This window comes from Lissotriton vulgaris, unplaced genomic scaffold (assembly GCF_964263255.1).
Source record: "Lissotriton vulgaris unplaced genomic scaffold, aLisVul1.2 SCAFFOLD_314, whole genome shotgun sequence".
Lineage (NCBI taxonomy): Eukaryota > Metazoa > Chordata > Amphibia > Caudata > Salamandridae > Lissotriton > Lissotriton vulgaris.
The window spans coordinates 55,836-70,305 of NW_028252733.1; the positions used below are offsets into that span (position 1 = coordinate 55,836).

At 47.8% G+C, this 14,470-nt stretch overlaps 1 protein-coding gene across 1 annotated transcript in view; it reads right to left on the minus strand.

The window, feature by feature from the left end:
• Positions 1-14,470, minus strand: part of LOC147662045 (uncharacterized) — a gene marked incomplete at its 3' end in the record, with an annotated part of 99,151 nt that overhangs the window by 54,267 nt on the left and 30,414 nt on the right. Inside the window, exon 2 of the mRNA XM_086951153.1 lies at positions 512-659. Within this exon, the coding sequence (XP_086807279.1) occupies positions 512-659 (148 nt within the window). The remainder of the gene's footprint in view (positions 1-511; positions 660-14,470) is intronic.

Genomic DNA, 14,470 nt, shown 5'->3' on the forward strand with positions numbered 1-14,470 from the left:
TATTTTTGATTGCTCCGAGGTCCAAGCACATGGGCGGGACTATTCACTAGATTAAGACTATACACAGAGGTCCCCTACTACAGAATGGGAGCTCCATAGTTTCACAAATATAACTAGTTGTCCTATTTCAGTAGGCAGCATTAAAGTGGCCCAAAACAGAAGTATTGTTAAACACAATGTTCAGTAAGATGATTAAGCTCAATGTATTCTTAGTAAAAACTCCTTGACTTTCTAGGGACACACACATATGTGCTGCCAGCTGCACTTGTGAAGACAAACACTATGAGGGCGACAATAATAGTTCACAGTTAAGGGTAAATCAAGAGAGCCCAAATTGCATTGTATGAGCACTAGAACGTTTAAAAAAACCAAACAAACAATTTGAATGTTTTTGCATTTCAATGTTTTTCTTGATTCAACTGTTCCAATAAATAAGCAATTAAGGCGAATTAAAGCGGATTATAATATTTGTAACAATTTGTCTTAAGCAATGCAAATTAGTTGTTCATACCTTCTCTGCAGGTGTCTGGGGGATGATCGGGTAACTCTTCCCAGCTTTTGCTCACATTACTATCTACAGCACCACTTGCTTCCAAGTGCAACATATGATTTCCCCATGCTTTAGCATTCGGATTTAATTCTGAAACCTTTGCTGATTCCTACAAAACAAATATGGAATTATTTATTTTAAAATATTTACCACAAATTAGACTTCATGTTATGTTAGGATGTTTGCATGTATGCAGAATGATTCCCTAAGATTTGAGAACAAGTTTACTTACCTCCATGTAAACTTCAAGTGAATTAGGAGTACTCAAGACCTTACTATGGCAATGCCTAGGTTTTGGCAAATGGCAGAGAGCATGGTAGTGTGTGTTACAATGAGCTGAATAAGATCAAGCTGAATTGATCTGAATAATGGCATGAGCAACAGCAGGGTTAATGGGAGAATTCAGTGGGGCTGTTGGGTTAGATCTACTAATGATGATGATTTTGAAAAGAAATGGAGTGGTCTGGGCTATAAAAAGATAGGAGTAAAGAGCAAAGCAACACTTGTTCGAGATTTATAGAGCTGCCTCATTAAGATTGGCATGGGGAGCATTATTCTGAACTTTCAATATATTTTTAAGCTGGTTCAATATCCATACAGCAAAGCTTACTCTGTTAAGGGGGATTACCACAATAGGCCCTAAATGAGTTGTTGTTTTAGGGCCGCTATGCTATAAGTCAGTTTTGTGGCGAACGCGGGCAGGATGGTGGTGTGCTGCGGGGTGGTTGAGTGCCGTAAAGAGGGGGAGGAGGGGGGGGGGGGTGCGGGAGTGGTGGTGTGCGCAGGGAGTGGTGTGCGCAGGGAGTGGTGAGCGCAGGGGGGTTGGTGCAGGCGTTTCATTTTCCAAGGTTATTTAGGTTGAATCTGACAATTGTCTCAACTGAGGTTATAAAGATTGGGTTGAGGTCTGGCAGACAGCAACAACTCTGCCACTAGGTTTGACTTCTGCCCAAGCAAATAGCTTACCAAATTCTGGGCAGGTAATGTCCATAAATGGGTTGGAATGTTGGGAATGGCATACCAGAGAGATCTACATCTCACAATCTCTGTACACTGCTTATGATGTACCATATTCTTGATCCAGAGCTGCAGGCGGTGGCCGTGATGCAGGATGAGGCCAAGGCATTCGATTCAGTGGAATGGAGCTATCTGTTTCGTATCCTTTGTCGCATGGGCTTTCCACCACTGTTTACCAACTGGATAAGGTTGCTATAGGTCGCCCCCACAGCGCGGATTCGCATTGGTGGAATAACTTCGGATGCAGTCTTCATCTGCAGAGGGACAAGACAGGGTTGCCCCCTTTCGCCACTCATATTTGCGATAGTACTGGAGGATCTCGCCTGTATAATCCAGCAACGACATAGGGAATCAGCGCTACAGTTCGCCCTTCGTCCAGTGAGTATCTCCCTATATGCAAACGACACGCTGCTATTTGTACGAGAACCAAAGACCTTTTCACCTCCAGTTCTTAGAGAATACATTCGCTTTGGTCGATTCTCTGGCCTTACCATTAATTGGTCCAAGTCGGTGATTGTCCTGCTTACTGCTAGCGCCTCTTCCCACGAGTTGGAGTTCCCTCTGATGTGGGAAATAGAGCCGGTAAAAAATCTTGCGGTGTGGGTACACCGAGACCCAGAAGTTGTGATCTGCGAAAATTATGGTACCGCCTGCGCGAAGCTCGAGCAACAGGTGGACAGATGGATACGCTTATCATTATCATTAGCAGACCGGATGGCGCTGGTTAAAATGGTCATTCTACCCCAACTCCTCTACTTTTTAGCACCATTCCCATATCACTCCCCAGGACTTTGTTTAAAACAATACGCATCCTTCAAATTACGTTTGATATGGGGGGTAAACAAGCTTGTGTGAGCCTAGCGACTCTTACCCTAGACTACAGCAAGGGAGGCTTTGGTGTGCCCGACGTATACCTCTATGACCTCTGTTGGTACCGAACTTACAACTATGTCCCACATGTGGCTGTGGAGGATAGCGACGCACACCCTGTCCCTTTAAGATCTATATTAACTCTAACGAATAGGGGAACTCCCCGCTCAGAGATTAACACAGTAAATACTACTATTGCTGCCTAGCAGGCACTGGGTCGAAGGACGGGTAAACTATCGTTATACTCTCCGCTGCTACCTCTAGCACACCATGCTGGGATTTCAGTCACGCAAGAGACGGGCGCAGTGCGTGCTGTCGCTTTAGCAGGTATTACAGAAATGCAGGATTTGTTCCCTGGTGGTAGTTTCATACAGCAAGAGGATCTTAGGTATATACAAAATCAGACCCCTCTGTTCATCTTTACTATTAAGAGGCTTGGAAAAGCACTGCAGGCATATTATCCCATGATCCCAGCAGAACCCCCGACGCTACAATCACTACATACACTACTTACTAGTCCTACAAGACATAAATTGGTGACTAAGCTTTATCGAGTAGCGAGGGATGACGATCCACCAGCACAACTCAAAAGTCTGGAGCTATGGAACAAAAAGCTAGACCCACCACTAACTACAAAAGACTGGGATCTCTGCTGCCAAATAACCACGGCGCTAACATTCAATGGCAACCTTAGAATAATACACTTCAATGACTTGCACAAAGTCTATCACACACCAGCTAAGCTACACAAATGTGGCCTTCGAGAACATGATGGGTGCAAACGCTGTAAAACCCCGGGGGCGGATTTCTCGCACCTAGCGTGGGAGTGCACCACAGTCGCAAAATATTGGTTAGGGGTCATAAACATATTATACAACATAACGGACCTCACCATAGAATGCACTCCGTAAGTTTGTCCATTGAGCTTCACTCCGACTCTGAAGTAAACAATGCGCAGATTTGTCAAAATAGCACTATTGCTAGCTAAGCGTTTGGTTGCTATGTGCGGGGAGAGCCGTGTGTGCCCCAGGACTGCAAATTGCTTGAAGGACCTGGTGACCTGTCATGAGACTCTGGCCCGCTACGCAGAATAACTGCCCACCATATCTCAACCCAAGGACATTAGGGTGCCACTAGTGCAGTATCTTCATTCACAAGCCACTGGCAAAATACCGGTCTCTGATGAATGAATTAAATGTGCTGTAACACTTTTGTAAAACCACTATAACAAGCATATTGTTTACTTGATTCATCAGATTGTAGGTCTTGCCGTAATGTTTAATGCCACATGTTCATATGGTTGGTTTAAAATGAGTGAATTCCTTTGTAACACCATGTATGTAATGTGCATACTTTCATTAAAAGAAGTTAAAAACAAAAAAGCATTAGAAGGTTAACATGGTATTTAATTCATTCTCACAAAGGCAGGAGACTGTTCAGGAAAGGGACTAATTTTCTATGAGACCAGATGCCTTATTTTTTATCACAGCAAACTGAGGACTAAGGGACATTGAACCAGATGCAGCCAGCATGATGAAAACATCTGGTCAATCTCTAGCGTGGAAAAAGGACTTTGTTGGGAAGCAACATTAGTATGTTACTTGAGGGAGGCGCTAGAGGGCGCACGAGCTGAATGGCCACACTTTAGTGAGGCTCCGGCAGCCCGGCACTTTTATCCTTCGTTATCCTGCTTACCCTGCTCCAACCCGTCCGAAAATCCCCACGATGAGAAAGTGAGAGTGTTCCCTGACACTCGGTGAAAGTTTGGCGGCTCCACCTTCAATGGGAGCGAAGTTGCTGCAGTTTGAAAATCTGGCCCCGGAGGCACCCTGCGCTTGTGGAGCCCTGAGGCGGGTCGGAGAATAACGGGACACCGAGGCGCACCACGAGGTGACTAGGCCTGCGGAGTGGGGACGGGCAGTTTTCCTCGTTCCACCTGTGGAGGTGGGTGGCGCTCCTCTCCTTGCCCCCCCCACCCGAAGACCTGATGGACGGAGGACTGTGTTTTAGCGAGGATCCTTGGGCGCAACCGGTTTGTGTGGCTGCGGGCGCAAACTAGCGCTGATAGTGGCGCTTCTGACTGTGAGGGACTTGGACTCGTCGCTGAGGCTGGTGAGTTGCTGGGGCACCGGGGCGAAACAATAAGCACCTCCGCACATTGTGTGTCTCGCCCTAGCCTGCATACCGACATCGGGTGAGCACCGCAGTGACGTCTATCCCCCCACCCCCCCCCCCCTTCCTCGCTGCATGTCTGACCGTCCCAAGGCACTGAACACGAGAGGAGTTCCGGTTCCTCGTGCTCCGGCGGGGGGCCTGGAGGCACTGCGGCGATATTGCTACCGGCGTTCACTGCTCAGTTACAGATGCCAGCCCAGACATAGCGATTTTCCTCCCTACGAACTCCTACTGTGGATGCACCCGGGGCTTCCTTAGTCGACAGTTGGTGCAAAGGAGGCAGCACAACTGAACAGCACCACCACGCTAAAGAGGGGGCCCCCTTTTTCAATACAGGCTGCGCCAGGTAGGATCAACCTTCATCTACGGCGTAGCGTTTTTATCTCCTCGGCGCTATGGGGAAACCAGACAACAAGCAGCCCAAGCTGCAGTTTGAGCCCGCAGTGCAAAGAAAAGTAACGAGGAATACGGTGGACAGTGGACAACCTCGGAGTCCATCTCCAGAAGTGTCCAACTCAGCCCCCACGGTGCCAGACATTGCCACGATACTGCAGGAGATGCGCCAGGGCTTTGCCACTGTCGTTGACAAGGTTGACAGACTCTCGGCCAGAATGGACGGTGGAGTGGTGTGGCTCACTGGTTAGAGGCGGCAGACCCGTAAGCAGAGGACAGCCCAGGACCAGGGTTCGATTCCCGACGCGGCAGGGTCGTGGACCAGGGTCAGCGGGCTCGATAATTCTCGCCTCGGTGCCTACTCCAGTCAGGGACCACAATCGGCAACTCTGGGCATTAGCTTGCCTCATCTTCACAACGGCCCCCCGGACCGCTGGGGATGCTTGGTCGCACCTCAGAGATACCCATTAGGGACCATCTCTCAGGGTGAGCCAGGACGGGTTCCCCAGCGGTCGAAGCGCGGAGATACTCCTCCGGGAGTCGATTCCTAGCGCTATATAAACCTGCAATTAAATTAAATAGTCCAGAAAATGGATATTCACGAAGAACGTATTACGGAAGTGGAGCGTCGAATATCCGAGAATGATGACACCACGGCGGCGCATACCTCGAGACTCTCAATAATGGATAATGTGCTGCGTCTAATTGCCGCCAAAAATGAGGAGTTGGAAGCGAGGAGTCGAAGGAATAACATTCGAGTCACGGGCATTCCAGAGTCGACCAACACGGGGAAGATGGAACTCTACATTGAGAAGATACTCATAGCGGCAGTGGAGGCGGAGGCCTTCTCGAGCCAATTCAAAGTTGAGCGCGCTCATCGCTCCCTCAGGCCTAGGCCCCAGCCAGGAGCACCGCCGAGACCCATCATTGCACGCCTGTTCAACTATAGAGATCGCGATGCGGCACTACGAGCGGCGCGGGCGAACCAGAACCTCGCGCACGATGGAGTGACATTTTCTATTTATCCTGACTTTACCCCAGTGGTGCAAGAACAAAGGCGGAAATTCCTTACTGTTAAGAGGAACTTCGGGACCTACACATTGACTATGCCCTTTTATACCCAGCCAAACCGCGAGTAACCCATCAGGGCACACAACATTTTTTCGTCAACCCACAGCAAGTTGAGGATTATATTAAAACTTTGCCTAAACGTGGACGACAACCTGCAGATGCTGAAGGCCAGCATGACTCGAGTTCTGACTAGAAGGACAACTGCTCTTTGTTGCTGAGATTAACCACGCTGATGGGACATGGCATTTGTCTCGTTACGTGGTTCGGTGTTAACACTGCATATGGAGACTGCGAGGGCTTTGAAGGGTACCACGGACGGGTACCGGACTGCAGGTGGTAACGTATGCCGGGCACCCCCCACCCCTACCCCCTTCCCCCTCTGGATAGACTTCAGGGGCGGACTTATACGGAGCGGGAGGAATGGGGGTGGACGGACGTGCACCTCAGATGACCCCTAATGGGTGTACCCCAAGGAACTTGTTTCCGTTTCTATTGATGTTCGGGTGGTTTGGGCACCTGTTGGGTGGGGGGAGGGCTTGGGATGTTGGCAAGTTGGGGATGCTTCAGTGGGTGGGGGGAGGCGAGAGATGTTTTGCATGGGAGGAATGCAGATAGCAAGGTTTGGGTCTTCTTAGATGTGCTGCATACTTGTCACGAGAGGAGATGGGAGGTGACTGCTCTTGCTATTTCTGCGCGCACTATGTGCTTGCTGGGATCTCTCGCGAGTAGGCGGGAGGGATGCGCAGTTGGGGGAACTGTTTGGTTTATGTTCAATGCATGTGCGACAGGTATCGAAGAGCTGCTTCTATGTTTCGATATGGGATTTTTCAAATGCGTCAGGGATGAGTGTGGGCCGGGTATGCGATGTGTGGACTCTGCATGGGAGCGAGACACCAATGGGGGCGGAGACACTGCCCGTATGCTGTGTCCTTCGCTCTCCCTGGGGTGTACTGGACACACACGGCTCGTGATGAGCCTTCTGCTTGCTGGTGGTAGAGGCGCCATTCAGGACCCTCGATTTCTGGTTCATATATCCAGTTGCATGCATGGGGGACACACACTAGAATATAATCACATGGAACGTGAGAGGGCTGGGTGATCCTAGGAAAAGAAGACAAATACTGGGCTATCTTGATCGTCATAAAATTCATATTGCTTTCCTCCAGGAAACGCATTTCAAGCCGCATGGATTACACTCCTTTGGGAAAAGATGGGCCTCGTATACAGTATTCTCCTCATATTCCTCTTATGCACGGGGTACGGCTATTTTGATAAAAAGAAACACGCCTTTCCATTTAGCGGGCTCTAAGACGGACTCACAGGGGAGATTTTGCTTGATGTGGGGCCGATAGGGTCGTATGGCTGTGACACTGGCCTGCTGCTACGGGCCTAACGTGGATGACCCACAGTACTTAACTGACAAGTGGGCAGCAATTGTGGAAACTGGACCGCAACATCTCATTTGGGGGGGTGATTTTAACATGACCCTAAACCCTGTCCTAGACAGGTCACACCCCGCTCCCCATCACTATACCAATGGGAGGGAGGTTCTTCGTGCAACGATTGAAGGTAATAATCTCTTAGACGCATGGAGATCTATGCACGGGACACAGGGGGAGGGTACACACTTCACTGCTCAGGCGAGGTCATGGGCCAGACTGGATTATATACTGTTGACGCCCCAACTTTACACATCACTTGTGCACTCGGCACATCTCCCCAGAACATATTCAGCTCACTCACCAGTACTTATCACATTGCGGGGCACTGAACTAGGCCCCCCTGTCACAGCATGGCGTATGCAGCCCAAGATGCTACTGGATACTGAATTCCAAGAAGAGCTACGGGATGAATGCTTAGAATTTTTAAACGTAACAAAGATTCAGTAAAGGATGTTGAAACTATATGGGATGCATTTAAAGTCACGCTCAGAGGGCTTTGCATTTCGAAAGGCTCTGGGGTGCTTAAAAGTATCTTGAATAGATTGAAGACTTTGGAGTCAGACCTTAGAAACGCGGAGGATGCACTCCGAATTTGCCCTGGGGGTGATACACTACAGGTAATACGGGATAAGTTGTCGGAGTATACTGATGAAGCTGCACGGGAGGTGAAGTTCAGGAACAAATACTGGGTGGCCAGAAGGTATGGGGAGGGCGAGAGACCCAGGAAGGCCTTGGCTGCAACGATTAAACTTATGCGTTCGCCTACTGTCATGCTCTAATTGGAGACGGCAGAAGGGTTACTGCTCAGGGACACCATTCACATATTAAATGAATTTGTAGGACACTATAGTACATTGTATTCCTCGACTAGAATAGGGGAACTAACACTAGATGACTACCTGGCAGATGTATCATTGGGATGGCTGGGCGATTCACAGAGAGCCTTTCTGAGTGCCCTGTTCGAACTAGATGAAATGAGGGAGGCTATCATGCACATGAAGTCTGGTAAGGCTACCGGGTTAGACGGAATTCCGATTGAATTTTATAAGACCTTTATAGATTTCATGGCACCGGTGCTGCGCGAAGTGTATGAAGATGCTTTGGAGGTTGGTCACCTCCCTGCCTCCATGAGAATTGCTCTCATCACGTCCCTCCTCAAGCCGGGGAAGCCTGATAATAAATGCGATTCGTATAGGCCCCTGTCCCTACTAAACTGCGACGTGAAGATTCTCGGCAAATTGATTGCTGCACGCCTTAGCCTTCTATTGCCTGACTTAATACTCCCGGATCAGGCTGGATTTGTTCCGGGCAGGGCAACGTCGCATAACCTCCGCACCTTTTTTTCAGTTTATGATTCAGTTCATGAGGACCTGCCAATGGCGGCCATTTTTTTTTAGACGCCACTAAGGCGTTTGATTCATTGGAGTGGGATTATGTCTTCCGGGTACTCGAGCGCATGGGCTTTCCACTTATCTTCATATCCTGGATTAGATTGTTATATACGAGCCCGGTGGCCAAGGTCCTCGTTAATGGCAAATTGTCCTCGGCATTCCCGGTCTCCAGGGGGACCAGACAGGGCTGCCCCCTCTCCCCACTCCTGTTTGCCATCGCCACAGAACGCCTTGCAGCTAAACTGCGTCAACATCGGGACAGTGCGTTGCGCTGTTTTCAAAGGCAGATACTAATCTCAATGTATGCCGATGACATTACGCTATATGTTCGTCACCCTTCTGAGAACCTGAATCCCATCCTTAGGAAGTTCATACGGTTTGGAGTCCTCTCTGGCGTCCAGATTAACTGGACAAAGTTGTGTATTTTCCCACTTACCGCCTCAACACATCGGTTTGCATTGGACTATCCGCTTGCCTGGTGTGAGGGAGATTTTAAATACCTGGGAATACACGTTGAAAAAGATAGAGGCATTGATTCCGGCTAATTACGGCACGGTGATGGATAAAATCAGTGATAATATCTCCAGGTGGATTGCCCTCCCCTTGTCCATGGCTGGAAGGGCTTCCCTAATTAAGATGGTGATACTCCCCCCAACTCCTGTATCTCTTTCTGAACATACCATTCCACCCCGGTGCCTTTTTTTTCGGCTGCTACGCACCGAATTAATTAAATTAGTCTGGGGCGGGAAAGCACCGAGACTCAAATGGGAGGTCCTTATCAGACCTTACTCACAGGGCGGCTTTGGAATTCCGGATTTCGAACTTTATTACCGCGCAGCCCAGGCCCACTTTGCTTACTTCTGGATACGACAACCTAGATAAATGCCTCAATTGGCAGCTGAACACTGGCTTGCCCACCCAATTCCAATCGAAGGTGCCTTCTACTCCCCAATAGAAGGTAGAGATAAGACCCCCAACACAGTATTGAGCACCGTAACTGCGTGGCGACACATAGGCTCAAGACTAGACCTGCAGCTCCTATACGCCCCATGGTTGCCTTTGGCTTATCACCCACAGTTACCGCTTTTACAAGAAGCAGCCTTCCAGAAACTTTTGAAGAGGATACATGTTCCATCATGGGGGGATCTGTACCATAATGGCAAGTTTCGTTCCAGAGAACAGCTCTATGAAGGGATACAGCCGACACCGCTAGATGTGTTTTACAATGTCAGACTCCGGCATGGTTTGCAGGCGGTTACAACTGACTTCCCACATGAACCTCCTATACTTGTCCCACTACAGAACATTCTTTTGCATGATAATCCCAACAAACTGGTATCCACGCTATACAAATCGATCCGTGCTAATATGGACTATGAAGCCTTGCTGGCCAGAGAGAAGTGGAATCAGGAGTTAGCCATAATGCTCACTGACAGACAGTGGGATTTCTGTCTGCAGCAGACGGAGCGCATATCATCCAGCAGTAGATACAGGATTATTCACTACAAATTCATACACAGATTATATCACACACCGGCACAACTGCACAGTTTCCAGTTAAGGGCCACTGACAGTTGTGATAGATGTGGGGCCCCGGGGGCTGATTTCTTGCATCTTGCATGGGGATGTGATCAGGTACACCACTATTGGGATCACGTTTTTCAGGCCATATCCAAAATGATTCACACGTTGGTAGACCCGTCCCCGATCTTGGCACTACTGGGTTATGTGGAACCGCTTCAGGCAGCCCACCGCAAGTATGTGGCACTTGCTATGCTATTGGCCAAGCGTAGAGTGGCATGCAGGTGGGGGAGGGGAAGGGCCCCCAAATTCAAGGATTGGGTACAAGACATGGTGTACTGTCAAGAACAATTGCATACCTACTCTGAACTGATACCTGTCACCTCTAGACCTACTGACATATGGGCTCCGCTAAACTGCTATTTGCTAGAAATGTCTGCGGAGGAGGCCTGTGATTGATGATTTGGGAATTGCGCTGATGGGACACTGTTGAAGCCCACATGGGCACTGACAAAGGGGAGGATGTGGTATGCAGATGTGCTCTCAGTTGCTGACATCACTGTCCCCCCTTCCTCACTTTGTGGGCTGCTCTTGCCACCAATGTAGAGAGTTCAATCTCGAGTGCCGCTGTACAATTAACTGTTATATGCTATGTTTATGGTAGATAGAACCGTTCCCTTTACAGGTGCCAATGGCCTATTCCAGCTCTACTCTGCTATTTGTCGAGATGTGCTGTGTGTAGTATACCATACCTTGATGTAGGCCCACCTCTGTACTGCGCATGAATTCTTCCCACTTATAGATTGGATCCCGCACATGCTGAAGTTTAACAAAAAATGTAAAAAAGTGAGACGAATTGATTGTTCATATGGAATATGCATACTGTCATTCTGTTCGGATAACCTCTACGAAGCGATATATGTGAAGTATTTCTTATGCATCATACCATCCTGAGTATCTGTACAAATAGCAGCTGGCCTCCGGGTTGTAGGCGTGACGCTGTGTGCACTTGACAGTACTTAATAAACGTCTTGCACCAAAAAAAAAAAAAACACTTTAGTATGTTACTTTATGATGCAGTTACAAAGTGGTGTGCTCCCTTTAGCACTATGCCTAGGAGTTAATGATTTCCCACTGGAAATGCAGTAGCGTAATTGATACTGTACAAATGTTCAGAAATTCCACAAACGTAAACTATTTTCCCGCTTCTTTTTAAATACAGAAATTGGACCCAATTGCTTTAAGAAAACTCCTAATATTACAAGTAAGCTAAGCAGGATATAAGTAACCATGCCCGTCCATTCTCCATTTAAAAGCTCATCAGTGTGTAGAAGTGTAATAGTTTTTAATTACTACAAAGACAAATACTGCTTGATGCACACATGAGGGGAATATCAGTTTCTAAAATTACAGCCAAATCTGTTCAAGTTAATATGAATCAAAACCCCTACTTAAAAAAAAATAGAACATTTAGGAACTCTAATATAATAGGAAACTATTGTCTCTGTCACAAGCTGTAAACAGCCTAGGGCACGTCTAGGCATACCCGTGCCACTTAGGGCGACACACGGAAGTAAACAAAAAAGTGATGGATGGAATGATTTGGATTAATCTCAGCCACTGGCAATTACGTGGGTCTGGTGCTCACTGTGGGCACTTGAATCAAGCTATACCTGGCTGAAGAGCACATAAGGGTGAAACCAGTCCTAGGTTGCCTGTTTTCCGGTCCAGGGAGGACCTGGCTTGGCAGTTTAGACAGGAGTGTTCCGCCTGGACCTGGGTCAAGACTGATTTGCCTATGGCTGGATCCAAACTGAGGTGACATTGCGGGCAAAAAACTATGGATTGAAATGCGACCCGGAGTCAATGCCAGTGGCGTAGATAAATTCAAACATTCCATCTATCCATCACCTTGTTGTTGCAGTCGACCCCCGAAATGGGGCGGGTACGCCCAGGAGTGGGTCCTGTGCCAACTGTGGCACTGGAAGTAGGCTAAACCTGGCTTAACAGTGCATAGTAAGGGTGAAACCGGTCCTAGGTTACTTGTATTCCGGTTCAAGGAGTACCTGGCGTGGCTGTTCGAGCTGGACTGTGATCATTGGAGCCAGGTCAAAACTGATTTGTACATGGCTGGGTCCAAACTGAGGTGGAATGGTGGGCAAAAAACCGACAGATTAGGATTCATCCCAATCAACTGCCAGTGGTTTAGATTAATTCAAGAATTTCATCCATCACCTTGTTGTAAAAAACCCTGAAGGCAGAAGAGTGGTCAAGAACCAGGTGGAAAAAAGATTACTTGTCCCTCTGGATGCCTGAAAATACCCTACTGCAACTACTCTCCAAAGACTCAACAGTCTACACCGTATGATAAACCTATCCAATATAAACCAATACCAGTCTCAAAAGTAGTTTCCCCTGAGGAGAAAAATACCAGTCTCTGCTACAATGATAACACCCAATCACTCTTGTGCCACTTGCTGAGGCTTGGGTGCTGTGGATGTGCCTCAGTGCCCATCTTTGTGTAGCCTGTTTCAGGGAGGCTTTAGGCTGTGTAGCTACAAGGATTCAGTGACTACCGGGGAAACAGTCTCCTGCATTTAACACGAGGGGCTTGGGCCAGTAATTATGGACACTGGAGGGCAGGTCCACTGCGGCCCTCTGCCAGGGAATCTGTACAAATGTAGCGGTCTCAGACAAAAAACCAACTGGCACTGTAAAACTGGGATCTTGCTGCTACCCCAACGGGATCCAGGGATGGTGAACGATGTTGCCACACTTTGTGGCATGAGGTACAGCAGCCAGAGCTGCTGGAGCCATAGAGGCTCCATCGACACCAGGAAGCCAAAGGTGAGTTCACGTGCTGAATGAAAGGGAAACCCTTTTCCGAGTAGCCAAACAACGGAGATAAGTATGGATCCTGTGACAGGCCCAGACCAACAGATGTCAAGCGGGGACACGTTGGGCTCATAATGAAGGGACAGTGAACAACCAGTTGCGAATATTACTTTAAGCAATGTCTGTCTCTCAATGACCCCTCCACCAGCACTTTCAGGCGTCTTAGTTTTGATTCTTCCAAAACACGCCTCTCTATACAGAAATTCAAAAACGTATTTTTCAAAAATGATTTGGAATTATCAGAAGCACAATACCGATCAATAGTCACATTGTATCCAAAGACTTTTTGAAAATTAACAATGTTATATTTAATCCAAGGGATCTTCAGGTGCTGGTCCAAGGAGAGGCAATCCTCAATAATGGCTCTATTCAGTGAGGTGCCTTCATTTAGCCAAACGGATCGCCACAATAATAAGGGTCTTAGCATAATTAAATCATTCAGAAAATGGATACCCATTTCCCTATGAACCAAGATGTTGGAGGTCGATTTGGGCAAGCACAGGAGCCTTTTCAAGAAGTTATTCTCCTCTACCTGTAGGCACCCAGCAGATGTCACACCCCAGACTCCAGCCCCATAGAGGGCCGCCGATAGACTTTTAGATTGACAAATATTAAGCATATCAGCTATGCGTCTATTCCCCAGCTTCTTGGCAAATACAAAAACCCCATTGGCACTTCTAATCATCTTAGTTTTAACTGCTTTGTGTTCGATATCCCAGCTACCATTTTTAGAAAAGTTGATCCCCAGATAACAGAAGTTATCTACTTTTAAAACCTGTTCACCATCTATAAAATAATGAGAGTTAACTTTCGTTTTGGCTCGACCGGGACCACATTCCATCACATAGGTTTTTGACCTATTGATCACCAGTTTCCTGTTTTTGATAAACTCGACAAACCTATCCATCAATCGTTGGAGATCCAGGGGGGTCCTGGACAGTAGCACAGCATCGTCCGCATAGAGTAACACCGGGATGTTAAGGTTGTTAACTCTAGGGACATCTGCCGTAACTGTCTGCAGGACGGAATCCACCTCATTAATGAAGAGAGTAAAAAGCAGGGGTGCTAAAACACACCCCTGCCTAATACCCCTCCCGATCCTGAACTTACTTGTACATTCCCCTTTCGGGCCATACCGAACACTA